Source organism: Garra rufa, chromosome 20, assembly GCF_049309525.1.
Source record: "Garra rufa chromosome 20, GarRuf1.0, whole genome shotgun sequence".
NCBI classification, from domain to species: domain Eukaryota; kingdom Metazoa; phylum Chordata; class Actinopteri; order Cypriniformes; family Cyprinidae; genus Garra; species Garra rufa.
In genome coordinates, this window is record NC_133380.1 from 38,695,352 (window position 1) to 38,710,226 (window position 14,875).

Sequence of the window (14,875 nt, forward strand, 5' to 3'; positions counted from 1 at the left end):
TAATGGTGTGAATACAGAACAAATTTCCCCCGTACAGCGCTGCAGCCATTCCCTCATGTTCCCCAAAGCAGGGTACTTAGCAGAGCAAGGACGATAGGAGCAGGAGAATTTCTGCAAAGAAACTTTTGTTTCAGATGTGTTGCTAAGGGACTAAGGCAAAAACTTGCATAATATTTAAATCACAGCTGTGCTCGTAATTTAAATAATAAGTTAGCAATGTTAATCGAATAAATAAATAACTCATCAAAGCTGTAGCACAGCATGCAACACACGTGTTTCTGTTTTGTTGAGCCATGGTTCTAATGTGGGTGATGCAGGTTCAAATCCAGTTTGCAACTTCCTTTTTGTTCCTATTTCTATTTTTTACTTTATAATAACTGCACGCTTTGAACCATTAGTCAAGCAAGTAATTAGTCAATTCATCATTTACAAAGCATTGTCCCTACATTAACAGACAGTAGAAAGCAGTATCATAAACACAGCTATAAATGCTCTGTTCTTGATTTATGAGCATATCGATAATGTGTTTAATAACTGTATTTTCATAATTAATTAATGAGCAATTAATCATTTCTAAGTTAAGTATTACATTATTAACAAACCAGTTATTTAGGCGTTGTCAGTGGTTCATAAGATCTTTTAGAAAGTGTAAGTAAATGATTACAAACTATTTAAAAGTACATTTGTGACCCTGGACCACAAAACCAGTCATAAGGTTAAATTTTACAAAACTGAGATGTATATATAATATGAAAGCTCAGTAAATAAGCTTTCTATTGATGTATGGTTTGTTAGGATAGGACAATATTTGGCCGAGATACATCTATTTGAAAATCTAGAATCTGAGGGTGCAAAAAATCAAAATACTGAGAAAATCACCTTTAAAGTTGTCCAAATTAGGTTCTTAACAATGCATATTACTAATCAAAAATTACATTTTGATACATTTACAGTAGGAATTTTACAAAAAATCTTCATGGAACATGATCTGTACTTAATTTCCTAATGATTTTTGGCATAAAAGAAAAATCAATCATTTTGACCCATACAATGTATTTTTGGCTATTGCTACAAACATACCCCAGCGACTTAAGACTGGTTTTGTGGTCCAGGGTCACATTTATACATATTTTAGGTAGTTTTAAAACATTTAGTAGTTATTTTTGTGAGCTCATCTAAAGTAAGGACTATTTATGCCTCGTGAAGCTTTGTAAAGCTTTGACAAAGCAGATTTTAACGCTCAAGTATCTTCTAAACAGAAAAAAAGAAACAAACACAACATAGAGATATTTGAGGATGCAAAAAAACTATATAACTGTACACTAGATATAAAATGAACAACAAAATATATGTGAATACAAAAAGCAACAAAATGAAGAAAATAGAAGATAACTGAGTCTTAAAGTAGTCTTCAGTTTAGATAAGCTCACAAAAGGTTAACTAATAGTTAACAACTACTAAATGTTTTATAACCACCTCAATTAATAATGAATTACAGTAAGAATATGTGTTAATAAAGCATTTATTAACACACTGAGTAACGAATGTGATGTATAAATACATTTAAATAGTTTATTAATCATTTACTTACTCTTTCGAAATGAACCACTAATGACAACTAAAAAAACTGGTTTGTAAATAATGTAATACTTAATTTAGAAAAGATAAATGAACCCTTAATAAAGTACGAAAATACAAATATTAAACACATTATCTATTATGTCAATAATTCAAGAACAAAACATTTATAGCTTTATAAACTGCTTACTAATGTAGGGACAATGCTTTATAAATGATGAATTGACTATTTATTAATGCTTAACTAATGGTTTATAGCCTGCAGCTATTATAAAGCGTAACCAAAGTTTTATATTCTTTGAACCCTGCTCTTAACAGCATCTAAGTTGACTAATATTTAGGACCAAGAGAAGGCCAACACACAAAAACTGTAAAAAGTGCCTCTGGTTGCTCGAACCCTCATATAAATCCACATGATTAAACTAGTTAATAGACTTCGACACAAACCCACGGGACATAGAATGAGGTGTTTATATTAATTAATGTAATATAAGCCCATATAAATCAATAATTAAAAAAAGAAGAAAGTTTTCTTTTCCGAATAAAATGAAGTAGCGTTGAGTGAAAGCTTCTATTATTAAGTATAGTAATCTATTATTGATGCAACTGTAGCAATGAAAGATTGTGAAGCTGTTGGTGATTCATTATTTGACCAGAAAACTAACAAGATGAAAAGTGCACAACAATGCAATTTCACATCTGGACTTCTGCAGACCTGCAGAGGCAAATCCCTGCCTAGAGTTCCTGTGCAGATTAGCACCCACTTGAGACGCCTAATTGCCTGCAGCTGAAAGGACTAATTGAGACGCCACATTTTCAAACCTATTTCCCCACGAATCACGGCGTTCTTATAATAAGCCGAGCGGAACTGTACGCCACTCCCGCGGCAATACGTATCAAAGCCCGGCTCACACATCACTTCCTGTTTTTAGCACAAGCCTCCAGATGCACGACACTATTTCGACTCAAAAGACGATCGGATGCGAGCGCATTGAGATCTGTTTGGTTTGGTTGTTGAGATTGTGGAGAGAAATATTCTTCGTGTATGCCACTGAAGATGTTCGCATTCATGCGCTGTGTAATCAAAGATGGGCAAATGAGAGAGAAGAGACATTCTGAAGAGACGGTTTTTCAAAAGGAGGGTGAAATGAGACCCATCTTAGCATGGAAAGTGCGTTTTGCGCGGAAGAACCTGCCTTTGAGACATGATCTTGAATGCATCAGGCAGATAACAGTTGATGTTCTCCATTTGAAAGGGGTCAGCATCGCAGATCTTGTCGTCTGTCCGGCCGTAATTGGCACTCTCGATCATGATGACATCACTTCCTGGACAGCGTAGGTCGATGGGGTAACCCTCACAAGACAGCTCCCGCCTCACCAGACCAAACGGCATGGCAGCCCGGCTAAACCCTGTAACATAGAGAGAGAGACTTTAGACCAACAAAAAAAAAAAAAAAAAAACTAGTGTCATGAAGTGTTAATGAGTATTAAGAGAAAGAAGTCAAGTTATAAAGATTGCCAAACTGACAGCAAACAGAGCATCAGACCAGAATCAAAAGAAAGAAAGAAAGAAAGAAAGAAAGAAAGAAAAAACAATTACGCCTGTTAAAGAAAACTTGTATTTTTAAGACTGATATCTTTTTTACAGATTTTTTTTCCCAGCAAATTCTCATTGCTGCAATGTCAAATCCATCAATAAAGAAATAAACTTTTTGTTTGTTTGTTTTTTTATAGTTTATACACTGCAAAAAATGCTTTTCTTATGTAGAGTTTTTCAACCATAAAACAATATTTTTTTCTTACAAAAGAAAAGCATTTTTTTTTGCAGTGTATAAATTATAACCCTATACGTTTTAAAGAAAACTTGTATTTTTAGGACTGATATCTTTTTTACAGATTTATTTTCAGCAAGTTCTCATTGCTGCAATGTCAAATCCATCAATAAATAAATAAACTGTAATTAAAACTGTGAAGTCTTTACATTAGCTTCTTGCATTACAGTAATGATTATTTGGATGAATAGATATATAATATAATAATAATAATAATAATAATACACTGCAAAAAAATGCTTTTCTTACTTTTCTTACTTTTTTTTGTCTTGTTTCCAGCCAAAATATGAAAAAAAAATATTAAATCAAGATGGATTTTCTAGACGAGTAAAAGTTATTTTCTTGATTTCAGAAAGAGCAAAAAAAAAAAAAAAACTTATTTCAAAAAGAAAACAAGATTATTTTTCTTACCCCATTGGCAGATTATTTTGCTTGTCTCTAGCAAAAACACACTTAATTTTGACTTGTTTTTTTTTTTCTGAAAAGACAATTTTTACTCGTCTAGAAAAATTCTTCTTGATTTAATAATTTTTAGATATTTTGAATGGAAACGACAAAAAATCTACCTAAGAAAAGCATTTTTTGCAGTGTATGAACTATTTAAAAAAAAAGTGTCATGAAGTGTTGACTATTAAGAGAAAGAATTCAAGCTATTTTAAAGATTGCCAAACTGACAGCAAACAGTGCATCAAACCAGAATCAAAAGAAAAAAAACAAAAAAAACAATGACGCCTGTTTTAAAGAAAACTGGGATTTTTAAGACTGATATCTTTACAAAAAAAAAAAAAAAAAAAAATCAGCAAATTCTCATTGCTGCAATGTCAAATATCAATAAATAAATGACCTGTACACTCTTAAAAATAAAGATGCTTCAAAAGGTTCTTCGGACAATGCCATAGAAGAACCATTTTAAGTTCCACAAAGAACCATTCAGTCCAAGGTTCTTTAAAGAACCATTTCTTGCTTACCTTTTTAAATTCTAAAGAACCTTATTTGCCACAAAGAAACTTTTGTGAAACCGAAAGTTTCTTCTGATGTTAAAGATTCTTTATGGATCCATTTAGATAAAAAATGTTCTTCTATGGCATCGTGAAGCACCTTTATTTTTAAGAGTGTACTTAAAACTGTGTCTTTACATTAGCTTCTTGCAATCCACATATAGTTTCAAAACAAGATGAAAAATCAAATATAAACTACTGACAAAAGTATTTCTCTTTGTTATATGAATGGGTGAGAAAGGCCAGACAACAAGAGAGATACATTCAGTAAAAAAAAAGAAAAGAAAAGAAAAAAAAATCAATACGTGTGCCGTGTTCTGCTAATGTGAAGAGCGTCAAATGTCTGCTCAGAGAGTGAAATCTGGTACTGAGCTCAGAGCAGCATGTAAAGGGCATTTCCCTCATCACGCTAATGTCAAACACAAATAAAACACATTCAGCCAATCACAAGCTCTGACCTTAAATATATCCCTATATTTAGAAATTAATCTCACATGCAAAACACAGAGCGGATGCACCAGAAAATAAGTACAAGAAAAATAATCAATTATGTGCTATGACTGAAAATTACATCTATCCATCTGCCCAGAAGGTGTATTTAAAAAACAAACCAGACCAAATCCCATTTGTGCATGTGAGTCACAACAAAGCAACTTGAATTCTTGGTGCATCATTTTTGATTTGCTTGCTGCATCAGACTGTAAATAGTGTTAAAATGTGTCTTGTTTAAAAATGCATAATTTATTACAAAGATTCATAACCTGAGAGAAAGACTGCTGTTTAATCTATATCTCCTCCAGCAATGTGTATAAATTTGACCACATTAAGTAGAAATCCATCTAAAATCAGTCTGTACGATTGATTTATTCAAGTAAGTGGAATTATAAAGTCAACATCTCGGCTGTGCATTTTTTTTTTTCATTCATGTTTTCAAATGAAGAGGAAAATAATCTGTCTGCTGAGAAGCTTCTCCTGTAATTATTCAGTCAGAACGCAGTCACTGTGCATTTTATCCACAGCATTTCCCCCTGAGTTTGACATGCTGAGATGTTCTCAAAGACACTGACAGCAAAATGGATTCAAATGACTTTAAAAAGTCCATTCAGTGGAAATCAAATCTTGGGTTGTTGAACCAAGATTTATTGTTGGTTTTTTTCAAATCTGTAGTCATTCCTTGTGACCATTAGAAACCAAACACAGCAGCAAGTTTTGACTGATGACAGGTGTTGCCGCCTCAGATATGTCATTTTATAGTGCGTGCTGCTCAACAACATGCAATTCACTTTGTGACTCGGTAAAACCACCACCACAGTGAGAGGTAAAGCTCAATAAAATGCCAACTGATAGTTTTAGATCTGCACTCGGATTGGATGAACTGCGCTCAAAAACGTTGTAAAATGCCAGTAAACTAGTTGCCACGTTATTTGTGTATTTATGCATGTATTCATTCGTTCATTCTGCAAGGGTGCGTTCAACTGATCAAAAGTGGCAGTAAAGACATTGCTAAAAATGGTTACACTGTAAAATAAATAAATCAATGCTGTTCTTTGGAGTTTTATATTTTAAAAGTCACAGTTCAAGCAGTACAACTGTTTTCAAAACTAATAACGATAAATTATTCTTGAGCACACAATTAGGAACACATTAGGAGCATTTAAAACGTTACAAATTTTTACTTTACAGTTAATCCAGAATGCGACTGCAAGATTAATTTTTAACGAGCTGTAAAGAAAGCACGTAACACCTCTCTTCATCAGTTTGCACTGGCTACCAATAGCTGCTCACATAAAATTCAAGGCATTAATGTTTGCCTACAAAACCACCACCAAAGGGCTCTGCACCCCTTTACCTAAATTCATTACTTCAGACTTATGTGCCTTTAGAAGCTTGCGTTCTGCAAGTAAACAGTGCATTATTGTGCCATCCCAAAGAGGCACAAAATCACGTTCATGGATTTTTACATCAAATGTACCATCCTTGTGGAATGACCTGCACAACTAAACCCAAACAGCTTCAAGAATCGGCTAAAACACATCTCTTCCATCTTTATTTGACCCTCTAACTCTAGCACCCTCTATTCTAATTCTATTCTTTTAAAAAAAATGCTCTTTTACATTTATACTCTATTCATTTACTTACTGCTTGTTTTCTTAAAAAAAAAAAAACTAACACTAGTTTCTCTGTTCTCTATTTATCTATTTTTAGGCCTCTAACACTAGCTTGCTTTTTCTTTTTTTGTATTGCTCTTTTGTTGATTTGATTGTGTCCATTGTCCTCTTTTGTAAGTCACTTTGAATAAAAACGTCTGCTAAATGTCTAACTGTAAATGTAAATTATATACCGAGCAAATAGAACACAGATAATAATAACTATTATTTGTACTTTTATTTACTGATCAAATAAATGCCGCCTTTGTCTAAATGGTTCCATAAAGAACTTTTAACATCTGAAGAATCTTTCTAGATCACAAAAGGTTCTTTGTGGTGAAATAAGGTTCTTCAGATTATAAAAAGGTAAGAACATTTTACTGAATTGTTCTTTGTGAAACCAAAAATTATATGCAGAGCAAATAGAAAACAGTTCTATTCAATTGTAATAATAACAACTATTATTTGTACTTTTACTTACTGATCAAATAAATGCAGCCTTGGTGCACAGCGATGCAATAGAAGAACCATTTTGGTTCCACAAAGAACCATTCAGTCAAAGAACGATCTTTTTCTTCCTTTTTTTGAACTGAAGAACCTTATTTCACCACAAAGAACCTTATGTGAACCAGAAAGGTTCTTCAGATGTTAAAGGTTCTTTATGGAACCATTTAGACACAAAAAAGTTGTTTTATGGCATCGTGAAGCATCTTTATTTCTAAGAGTGTAAAAAAAATAAATCTTACCAAATCTTTAAAAAGTGTACCAATTTTCACAATGTACTAGTCGTAGATTGGCTGTAGTTAGAGCGAACAGAGCTCATGAAGCATTCAAGTAAATTGACATGAATAATGTGATTAAATTTCATCATGATTTATTTGCCCAGGTCTTTTCAGTCCTTTGCCTTAACATTTAAATTCACAGCTTTTTTCCCCTGGCCTAAATTCCACTGTACTCTAATGCAACTCGATGGTGAGGTCACGACGGTGTTTGAGCGGATCAATCGGGCTGCGGCGGTGTCCGTCAGACCGGGCTGCATTATCTCACTCGGCCCTTTTCCCTTCTGACTCCAACTACACAGGAATAGCACAGCCGAACCCGCCCCCTTTTCACCTCATCCGATCGCCTCTGCTAAAACTCTCCATTTTCCCGAGCTGCGGTTCCGCCACATGGCAGCGGATTTGATCCTCTCAACCACACTGATTCTTTCATTTTACCAGAACACCAGGAAAACCAGAGTATGTTGAGGGCGTGGAAGGGCCGATAATGAGAAACTTCGACGTGTTTCTGCGGCCTGGCATGTCAAGTTTACAACATGCGATACTTCTCCAGTGTCCGGGAATTACATTAAAACGCATTCCCGTTGCCAGAGCCCCGAAACGCCCACCAGCGCAGTTCATGCATCATGTAGTCTGCTGGAGCCTGCTTCATAAACAGCTTTTCAAAAGCAGGACAATTGATTAGGCCTGGAGTCACTGCTGACTCACGCTGTTATGGACGGATATTTCAGGACACGGTCAAATCAAAACAGTAGAGCGAAAAAAGGGCCAAATCTAATTAAGGGGAAAAGACTTCATTCTGTACAGAGGGATTTTTTCACTATACTGTAAAAATGTTACAAAGCAGATTGAAGAAGTTCAAGTAGGCTGGGACATTAACATTATATCAGTTAATGAAATATATATTACAGCGAATTTCTTGCAACCACAGCTGCCGTTTTTTTTTTTTTCTTCTTCTTACTTCTTCTTCTTTAAATTTAACTGGATTTTAACATTTAAAAAAAAGCGCTTGTTAACCAAATGCCTTCAAAAGCTTTTTTTTTTTTTATTATTTCCCATTGCTGCAGTCTGACTCTAAACGTCCAACGGTAAAGGAGCTTCTCACTGCAGATTTGAAGCTTATAATGATTATGATTTATTGTGTGTTGACTTTGATTAACTAATGAACAGTGTTAATGATTTTTTGTGGACCAAATATAGGACAAATTACTCCTGACGTGCAAAGACAAACACCCTCAACAAACAGTCTATTAAACCATCAGATAATGTCTAAAGGTCAACGATCACTCAAATCTAGTAAATAAATACTGTATGTCCTTCATGACGCGCTTATAAAGAATACTGCAAATTAATACAACCATGTCTGCAAGAAAAAAATATATATATTATATTAGAGAAAACACATTGTCAGTGTTCAGTGTGTTTGTTTTAACCCTTTATTTTCAAGGACCAATTCTCACTGTAAGCTAGTTTTGTATTTGCATAGTACTAGCATACACTCGCTTCTCGATGCCATAGAAAAAACATTTTTTTGTCTAAATGGTTCCATAAAGAACCTTAAACATCTAAAGAACCTTTCTGTTTCACAAAAGGTTATTTGTGATGAAATAAGTTTCTTGGTAAGAAAGAGATGGTTCTTTAAAGAACCTTTGACTGCATGGTTCTTTGTGGAACGAAAAATGGTTCTTCTATGGCATCGCTGTGAAGAACTTTTTAAAGCACCAAGAGTGTATTAGCTGTTTATAAAGCACATATTAACGCTTTATTCTACATATTTTAGATCCCTTAATCCTACTCCACATGTAAACTCATAAAATACATTAATAAACAGCAGATTAGGAGTTTATTGAGGCAAAAGTCATAGTTAAAAGTGACAATTGGTCCCCAAACTAAAGTACAAAAATTGCAGAAATGCCAAAGCAACAAAGAAACTAAATTCTATACTTTATTTAATGTTACTACATAATTAAAGAGGATTGTGAGTGCCAAATTAATCTGATCTAACTAAATGTTAACTAAATCTTAATTTAGCCACACTTATAAAAATAAAGGTCCTTCACGATGCCATAGAAGAACCTTTTTTGTTTAAATGGTTCCATAAAGAACCTTTAAGTTTCTCTGTGCGAAAGAAGGTTCTTCAAATTATAAAAAAGTGAAAGAGATGGTTCTTTAAAGAACCTTTGAGTGAATGGTTCTTTGTGGAACCAAAAATGGTTCTTCTATGGTATCGCTGTGAAGAACCCTTCCAAGCACCTTTATTTTTTAAGTGTACTAACTTTCAGCAAAAGTGTCAATCTAATAAAAAAACATAAATAAATGTATGTTATTTATTATACTTTTCAAAGTGACCAGAAACACCTCAGAAACCAACAAAGACAATACACGCCCCAAACATCCTAGCATTATAGTGGTGGGTTTTGAATGGGCAAGCACCTCTTGTATTTTGTTTAAAAAATGTAAAAACACCGTTTTATTAAAGATAATATTATATTAAGGCTCATGACTGAAAAAGTCCTCCATATTTAATCTTAGAAAATAATTGTAGTAAGGGGCGGAAAAACATAGTGACAACACCAAAGAAACCAAATTTGGCATTTTGCTCAGGAGAAAGGAAAGTAATTTAGATTAGTACACCCAATAGCGTTTGTAAACGGATTATAATTCTTTCAAGGAGAGAAAAAAAAAAAAAGGTTTTTACATATTATGCTGCATAGAGAGATTTGGAAGTCAGATCCTCATTTCTTGCTTTATTATTTCCTTTATTATCTCAATAAAGCCAAGGATCCACCGTCTCTTTTGTCTCAAAGTTGAGCGTTTGTCTAATTTCCGCTCTGGTTTTAGCCGGTCAGGGTCAATGAGCAGTCGTGGTCAGACAGCAGGAAGGACAAAGTCCATTTGAAAGACATTTGCACCTCAATATGGACTCAAAGTTTCCTCTATAGAAGCTTTAGTGATGTCCACTACTTGACTTTTGCATGTTCAGCCCTGTGTAACATGACCAGAGCCCACCGGACGATGGGTCAGCCATTTTACTCCCAACATTATGAGGTTGCTCATTCAAACGTAATATTCAAATTTCTTGAAACTTCAATCAACTATTCATTCACTAATCTAAAAATTGCCATAAATGTATTTGATTTGTCTAATAGTAGTCTGGACATGACCAAACTTTTTTTAGCTTTTTTTGTACGCCTTAAGAGAATAATTCGGAGTAACCCAAAGTGTTAGTTTTGGCTTTAGAGAAACAGCCCGTGGAATGCCTCTTGTGCCTTTCCTGCGGCAATGCGCAAACTTGCTGTTGGGCTTGTTTTCATGTATAGTTTATGCTCAGTCTGGTACCTTTCTTTCACATCTGTATTATGCTGCGCGGAACACAAGCAGAGGTGTGCGGACTTCCTGCGCTTTTAAAAGTGAATGGGTCTCCTGCTCTCTCCTGATTAAATGACGTGGGTCAGGAACGGAGGCAGTAAATAATATATTAAAGAGAATGCTCGATTTCATCGCCATGGCAACCTCTCCAGCAGTGCCATAATCGCTATAATCTCCCCCTGAGGCTTATCAGTCATTCTGGTCAGTCACCACAAGGGTCGCTTTTCAATTCCTTTCAGGTAGATAGGTAGCCAACTCTGAACTCCAGCGAACAGGCCCCACGTCGACACACAATGGAGTCCTTTCAGAGCCATACCTTATCAGTTGCACCGCTGTACATGACTCCACAGACCTGTTCGGTGCGACTGGTGGAAGAGCCTTTTAATCAGGGCTCAAATACACCTCCCATTTAACCTCGTCGAGCTCTGTTACCATGTAAATGTTTTTATACATACAAGGTGCTTTTGTACCGCCGAGATTCGTTGCGGAAAAACGATACATGTGTTTTTAATTACACAAGATTATGTAGGATGTCGGGGCAAAGAGGTTTTGATAATGCATCTTATTACACTGCATTAACAACATGCCGCTTGAAGTGTAATTCCTACATCCATTCTTTACTAGAGTGCTTCTTTACTAATAATAAAATGACTAACCACAGTGCTGGTAAATTTATTTTGTTGACTATGAGAAGCTTTGCAAGTACAAGTCAACTACCAATAGGGATGGGTGATACCAAACTTTTATCATTTGATACGATTTTTGTTACAATTTTATAAGTATTGACACTGGTTATTTGTTAAATTGTATTTGATTTTTCATAATGATGTTCATTTTTTTAAAGATAAAAAAATAAAAAAGATTATTACACTTAAAGACAACCCATGTATCATATATCACTGCGTCTTGCTGTTTATTGTTCTACAGGTAAAAAAAAAAAGTAGCACCACACCAAACAAAAAAAGTATTACAAGTAACGTAATCAGATTACTTTTTTAAGTAACTAGGAAAGAAACACATTACTTTTAATTTGCAAGAAAATATCTGAGTTACTTTTTTCCATTTATTGATTGAAAGCTCTCCTGTCCCCATGTTGAGAGAAATCAGGAGTTACTTTAGTTCTAGAATAAATGTGAACATGCATTCATTCATCTCACTCACAGTAAAAACAGATTTTGTATTTTTCTAAATGAATAAAAACAGTGAAAAGCAACTCAGAATATGACGCAAACCTGCAATAATTAAAAATGCTAAATAATACAAATATCCTTTTTGTATTTAATACCATTTTATAAACTAGTGTCTTTGCTGCTGAGCTTCGATGATCCAATTCAACTATACTAATTAGCAAAATTACTTTTTTTAAAATCTTTTAAAATAACTAGTGGTGGGCCGTTATCGGCGTTAACGTGCTGCGTTAACGTGAAACTCTTATCGCGCGATAAAAAAAATATCGCCGTTAATCTATTCTCAAATTTGGGTTGGGAGCTGGGTCTGAACTACCCAAGCTATGATGACTTTCACCTTGATAGTTTAACGCGGATGTATACCGAAGACTATAGAATATGGTCGCGCGTTTAAGTCTCCTCCGCCAAAACACAGACGGGATCGCGTCGTCCTCCATTCATAAAAACCGAATCTACTATAGCAAAATGCCACGTAAATTCGTCGTTTTTTGGATTCATAAATCAAATGTTGGTCAGTCACTTAATTCAAATCGCGATATGGACTAGTGTATGTGAAACCTGAAATGCAAAAAGACCGTTTTAATATGAATCCGATATGTTCCGTTTGCCTAGCTGTATGTATGCATTGCGGAGACGAGCTTTTACTACACGCATACTGAAACACACGTGACGCTCCCGGTAATTTTTGGCATTTTCATCTCACATGAACAGATAAACTCAATCTCCCAAACTGCTGTGAGTGTCACTTATACCGTTTCATTTGAGAAAACTAGCATCATATTTTTTGTTCTACTGTACAGATGTGAATTAACTTTTCCTTCAGCCTGAGGCTTTTGTGAAGGGGCATTTGCATTTGCCAAAAATATAACTTTTAAAATTAAAAACAAACAAGCAAGCCCAGATTTAAAAAGTAACACAGAAGTAATGTAACACATTACTTTCCATAAAAAGTAACTAAGTAACTAAGTTACTTTTTTAGGGAGTAACTCAGCATTCCAATGCATTATTTTTAAAAGTTACTTTCCCCAACACTGCTTAAAACATTTGAAAGCGGTGCGGAAACATACCCATTTTGATTAATATAATTTTAACTACCATTCATTTAAGTATTAGTAAACTAATATCTGCTAACATTTTATTTTGATGATTCCACAACAGACATGCCAAATTATTCTACTAAACCTAACCTGAACTATAACCTAGTATACTAATACTCTACTTATACTCTATCGAGAGTTAGTTGACATGTAGTTTCAAAGTTACCTATAGTCAACAGAATTTTTAAAGGGGACCATCAAAATAAAGCGTAACCCCACTGCTACACTCAAAAATAAAAGTGCTTCAAAAGGTTCTTCACAGTGATGCCATAGATAGAAGAACAATTTTTGGTTCCACAAAGAACCATTTAGTCAAATATTGGTTAAAGAACCATCTCTTTCTTTGTTTTTATAATCTGAAGAACCTTCTTTCACCACAAAGAACCTTTTGTGAACCAGAAAGATTCTTCAGATGTTAAAGGTTGAAACCATTTAGACAAAAAGGTTCTTTTAAGGCCTCGTGAAGCACCTTTATTTTTATATGTATAGCACAGGTAGCACAGGAATGATTAGAAGAGTGAGGACAATGCATTATGAAACCAGCTATGCTCATGAATATTAATTAAAGCACATAGACAGTGTTAACTGATTTGTTGAACACTGGTAAACAGACATTCAGATGCTATCCTTAGTAAAATTACTGCTCAAATTACAGATTGTCTCATGGTTTGTTTGTTTCGTCCACTGCAGATGCAACAAGGTTATAAAAATTTTGTTGTAAACGTGTTCATTTTTTATTTTTTTCATGCTCTGCAGCCAAGCAAAGAAACAACTTTTAAAATGGAGGCGGGGGGTGTCGAAATGATAAAAGTGTTTACATGCTAGCTACACTCACTGTAAGCACAGCTAATAGTCCTAGAGCCCTTACCGGAAACGTCAGGATCAGCTTTCGCTGTGACGGTAAGTCAGGAGTTCCTGCATCTCTGCTGCCCAATTCCCATGATCCTACTCTAATTCCGTCATCACCTTTGGGGTGACATTGACCCATTCCGTGCGCAACAGCCAGGCAAAAATGCTAATTTGACGAGGACAGCGGCCGGTCTCTTCGGAGCCATAATATTTTAATCTCCCCAACGTGGCAAATCAATCGGAAAGTGACCATCTGCCAGGATATGAGTGTCACTGCAGAGGGGTAATGAACAGAGCGCGAGTGATAAAGATCACCATCATCGGCCTGCTGTAAGCTCCCTCGTACCGACCGCCGAGGAGCCAGATGACAAACAGATGAGTCATGTCACCGTGTCACCTAATAAAGAAATATTACCAGACTCAAGAAAACAGCCCACGGAAGAGTCCCTTATGCGCTCCGCTTTCCGTGTATGATAATAGAATGCAGCGGTTTTGGTATTTGCAATAAGGTTGAGGTGAGATCTAAACTGCTTTCAGAGTCTTCCGGGAACAGCCACTGGGGCCAACAGCAAAGAGTTTTAATATGGTTATTCAAGCTTGACACGGCATGCCGTCCCGCCGAGAACCGAAAGGATTCCAGACCTCATCATGCTTGCCAAGCCCTGTTAATGTAGTTTGAACTGTGCTTTGTCCTGTCGATGGCTACAGCTGTTTGTAAATGAGCTCGCCGTTTCAAAGCCGGCCAGTATTATTACACACTCGCGGTAGACGACGTCGCTTACCGGGGGAGTTTTAAAGGAGGAAAGGGACCCATAATACCCCAAATCAGCTTGAGGCCACTGGAGACGCAGCTTGATACCTGCAATTTTTTGTCGCTTTCTTGCTCTCCGCTAGCCAAATACTAGAGAAATTTACGAAAGGCAAAGACGCCGATGAGGAGACGACTCTTCCTCCCACAGAGCGGTTTCCGTAATCCCGCAATATCCTTTATAAGGGCATGTTGTCTTTAGAAGTCAGGTCTCACCAGAGGGAGAACAAC

At 35.5% G+C, this 14,875-nt stretch overlaps 1 protein-coding gene across 1 annotated transcript in view; it reads right to left on the reverse strand.

The window, feature by feature from the left end:
• The window catches only part of adgrl2a (adhesion G protein-coupled receptor L2a), a 118,137-nt gene that overhangs the window by 67,415 nt on the left and 35,847 nt on the right, over positions 1-14,875 (reverse strand). The window contains exon 3 of the mRNA XM_073825261.1: positions 2,775-2,988. Within this exon, the coding sequence (XP_073681362.1) occupies positions 2,775-2,988 (214 nt within the window). The remainder of the gene's footprint in view (positions 1-2,774; positions 2,989-14,875) is intronic.